Below are 3,389 nucleotides of genomic sequence, written 5' to 3'. Positions count from 1 at the left end.
TTTAGAGCTGGTTTACTGTAGTTTAGGCTGGTTTACTGTAGTTTAGGCTGGAGTTACTGTAGTTTAGGGCTGGAACACTGTAGTTTAGGCTGGGTTACTGTAGAGCTCTGTGTGAATGCTGCTGAAGTATAAAGGGCTTTAGAAAATAAATGTGATTGATTTATCTGCAGTTCCTGGGTCAGTGGAGTGGTGCGGAGGTGAAGCTGAAACTGTGTGTCTGTGTGTTAACAGTTCCTGGGTCAGTGGAGTGGTGCGGAGGTGAAGCTGAGGTGATGGAGTTCTGTACAGCTGGACTTTGTGGCTCAAAGAAGAACCCAAGATTCAGGAGGCCTACCGCATGCTGAAGAAACAAGGTCCATTACAACACCTCAGAGCCTTTGAACCGCTACTCAGAACCATTATACCTTAGAACTCTAGCACCTTAGAACCAGGAGGCATATCACTCAGGAAACGAGGTCTGTTACCGCTCAGAACCATTATACCTTAGAATCCAGGAGGCCTATCACTCAGGAAACGAGGTCTGTTACTGCTCAGAACCATTATACCTTGGAATCCAGGAGGCCTATCACTCAGGAAACGAGGTCTGTTACCGCTTAGAACCATTATACCTTAGAATCCAGGAGGCCTATCACTCAGGAAACGAGGTCTGTTACTGCTCAGAACCATTATACCTTAGAACCAGGAGGCCTATCGCTCAGGAAACGAGGTCTGTTACCGCTCAGAACCATTATACCTTAGAATTCTAGCACCTTAGAACTGTTACAGCTTAGTTACAGGAGGCCCAGCACATGTTTAAAAAAAAACAAGGTCCATTATGATATAGAACCGTTACAACATGTGGGCCCAGGTCAAAGGTCGGGCTCTGTAAAGAGAATCAGGTGACGTTTGGGGAATCAACCACTCATTGTCTCTCCGTGTCTGTTCTTCAGGCCTTGTGAAGAAGGACCCTAAACTCCCAGACACCATTGTGATGCCTCCTCCCTCACAGAGAGTTGAGGACTCTGTGTTCAACCAGGAGGACAAGGCCAAGGTGTGTGTGTGTGTGTGTGTGTGTGTGTGTGTGTGTGTGAGCCTTTTTTAGTTGATCTTCTTGTCCTATGACTCTTAATGTGTGTGTGTGTGTTTACAGTTGTTAGCCACACTCCTGAAGAGCAGTAGTCCTGAAGATCTGCAGACAGCCAACAGACTGATCAAGAACACCATCAAAGAAGTGAGACCACGTGTGTGTTGGTCTGTGTGTGTGCGTGTTGGTCTGTGTGTGTGCATGTTGGTGTGTGTGTGTGCATGTTGGTGTGTGTGTGTGCATGTTGGTGTGTGTGTGTGCATGTTGGTGTGTGTGTGTGCATGTTGGTGTGTGTGTGTGCATGTTGGTGTGTGTGTGTGCATGTTGGTGTGTGTGTGCATGTTGGTGTGTGTGTGTCCGTGTGCGTCTCTGTCTCTCTGTGTGTGCCTGCCTGTGTGTGTGTGTGTGTGTGTACCTGTTGGTGATGGTTGACTGCTGTATTGTTGTCTGTAGGAGCAGCAGAAAGCAGAGCTTGTATCTAGACGTGTCTCTACCCTGGAGGAGGTCGCTAGCAGAACCAGAGAGCTGAGAGAGTTACTACAGCAACACGGTCTCACTGGGCCCTCCACACACCACACTGACCACCTGAAGGTATGGGGCTGTTTCTCTCTGTGCGTCTACTAAACAGATACTGTGTGTTTGTGTGTGTGTGTGTACACTAAACAGATACCATGTGTGTGTGTGTACACTAAACAGATACTGTGTGTGTGTGTGTACACTAAACAGATACCGTGTGTGTGTGTGTGTGTGTGTACACTAAACAGATACCGTATGTGTGTGTGTACACTAAACAGATACCGTGTGTGTGTGTGTGTGTGTGTGTGTGTGTGTGTACACTAAACAGATACCGTGTGTGTGTGTGTGTGTGCTGTACACAGACGGTACTAACACATGACTGTGTATCCTGTCCTTCCTGTAGGCCCTCTACGAGAGCTGTGATAGGCTCAGACCCAACCTTTTCCGATTGGCCAGCGACACCGTCGACGATGACGAAGCTTTAGGTAACTTATCTACGTTTATTATTTAGGCTCTATGTATCCAGATTGTCTATGTATCCAGATCTACGTTGATAATTTAGTCTCTATGTATCCAGATTGTCTATGTATCCAGATCTACGTTGATCATTTAGTCTCTATGTATCCAGATCTACGTTGATCATTTAGTCTCTATGTATCCAGATCTACGTTGGTCCTTTAGTTTCTATGTATCCAGATCTACGTTGGTCATTTAGTCTCTATGTATCCGGATCTACGTTGATCATTTAGTCTCTATGTATCCAGATCTACGTTGATCATTTAGTCTCTATGTATCCGGATCTACGTTGATCATTTAGTCTCTATATATCCGGATCTACGTTGATCATTTAGTCTCTATGTATCCGGATCTACGTTGATCATTTAGTTGTACCAGGTAGAGAGGAACCAGGCTCTGAGGGGTGGCCAGTCTTCTGGCTGTACCAGGTAGAGAGGAACCAGGCTCTGGGGGGTGGCCAGTCTTCTGGCTGTACCAGGTAGAGAGGAACCAGGCTCTGGGGGATGGCCAGTCCTCTGGCTGTACCAGGTAGAGAGGAACCAGGCTCTGGGGGGTGGCCAGTCTTCTGGCTGTACCAGGTAGAGAGGAACCAGGCTCTGGGGGGTGGCCAGTCCTCTGGCTGTACCAGGTAGAGAGGAACCAGGCTCTGGGGGGTGGCCAGTCTTCTGGCTGTACCAGGTAGAGAGGAACCAGGCTCTGGGGGGTGGCCAGTCTTCTGGCTGTACCAAGTAGAGAGGAACCAGGCTCTGGGGGGTGGCCAGTCTTCTGGCTGTACCAAGTAGAGAGGAACCAGGCTCTGGGGGGTGGCCAGTCTTCTGGCTGTACCAAGTAGAGAGGAACCAGGCTCTGGGGGGTGGCCAGTCTTCTGGCTGTACCAGGTAGAGAGAAACCAGGCTCTGGGGGTTGGCCAGTCTTCTGGCTGTACCAGGTAGAGAGGAACCAGGCTCTGGGGGGTGGCCAGACTTCTGGCTGTACCAAGTAGAGAGGAACCAGGCTCTGGGGGGTGGCCAGTCTTCTGGCTGTACCAGGTAGAGAGAAACCAGGCTCTGGGGGTTGGCCAGTCTTCTGGCTGTACCAGGTAGAGAGGAACCAGGCTCTGGGGAGTGGCCAGTCTTCTGGCTGTACCAGGTAGAGAGGAACCAGGCTCTGGGGGATGGCCAGTCTTCTGGCTGTACCAAGTAGAGAGGAACCAGGCTCTGGGGGGTGGCCAGTCTTCTGGCTGTACCAGGTAGAGAGAAACCAGGCTCTGGGGGTTGGCCAGTCTTCTGGCTGTACCAGGTAGAGAGGAACCAGG

At 49.7% G+C, this 3,389-nt stretch overlaps 1 protein-coding gene across 1 annotated transcript; it reads left to right on the top strand.

The window, feature by feature from the left end:
* Window positions 1–283: 283 nt before the first annotated feature.
* On the top strand, window positions 284–2,271 carry LOC135559872 (ADP-ribosylation factor-binding protein GGA2-like). The gene is made up of 5 exons (XM_065000763.1): window positions 284–353; window positions 930–1,030; window positions 1,130–1,210; window positions 1,517–1,654; window positions 1,983–2,271. The coding sequence occupies exons 1-5, from the start codon at window positions 338–340 to the stop codon at window positions 2,088–2,090; spliced, it is 444 nt and encodes a 147-aa protein (XP_064856835.1). The 5' UTR covers window positions 284–337; the 3' UTR covers window positions 2,091–2,271.
* Window positions 2,272–3,389: the final 1,118 nt, after the last annotated feature.

This window comes from Oncorhynchus nerka, linkage group LG15, assembly GCF_034236695.1.
Source record: "Oncorhynchus nerka isolate Pitt River linkage group LG15, Oner_Uvic_2.0, whole genome shotgun sequence".
Taxonomy (NCBI): domain Eukaryota; kingdom Metazoa; phylum Chordata; class Actinopteri; order Salmoniformes; family Salmonidae; genus Oncorhynchus; species Oncorhynchus nerka.
This window is presented reverse-complemented; position numbering and strand designations above follow the sequence as displayed.

Coding starts and splice junctions, on each gene's coding strand:
- LOC135559872 (XM_065000763.1), top strand. Junction 1,031..1,129: donor ACCAGGAGGACAAGGCCAAG/GTGTGTGTGTGT, acceptor GTGTGTTTACAG/TTGTTAGCCACACTCCTGAA. Junction 1,211..1,516: donor TCAAGAACACCATCAAAGAA/GTGAGACCACGT, acceptor TGTTGTCTGTAG/GAGCAGCAGAAAGCAGAGCT.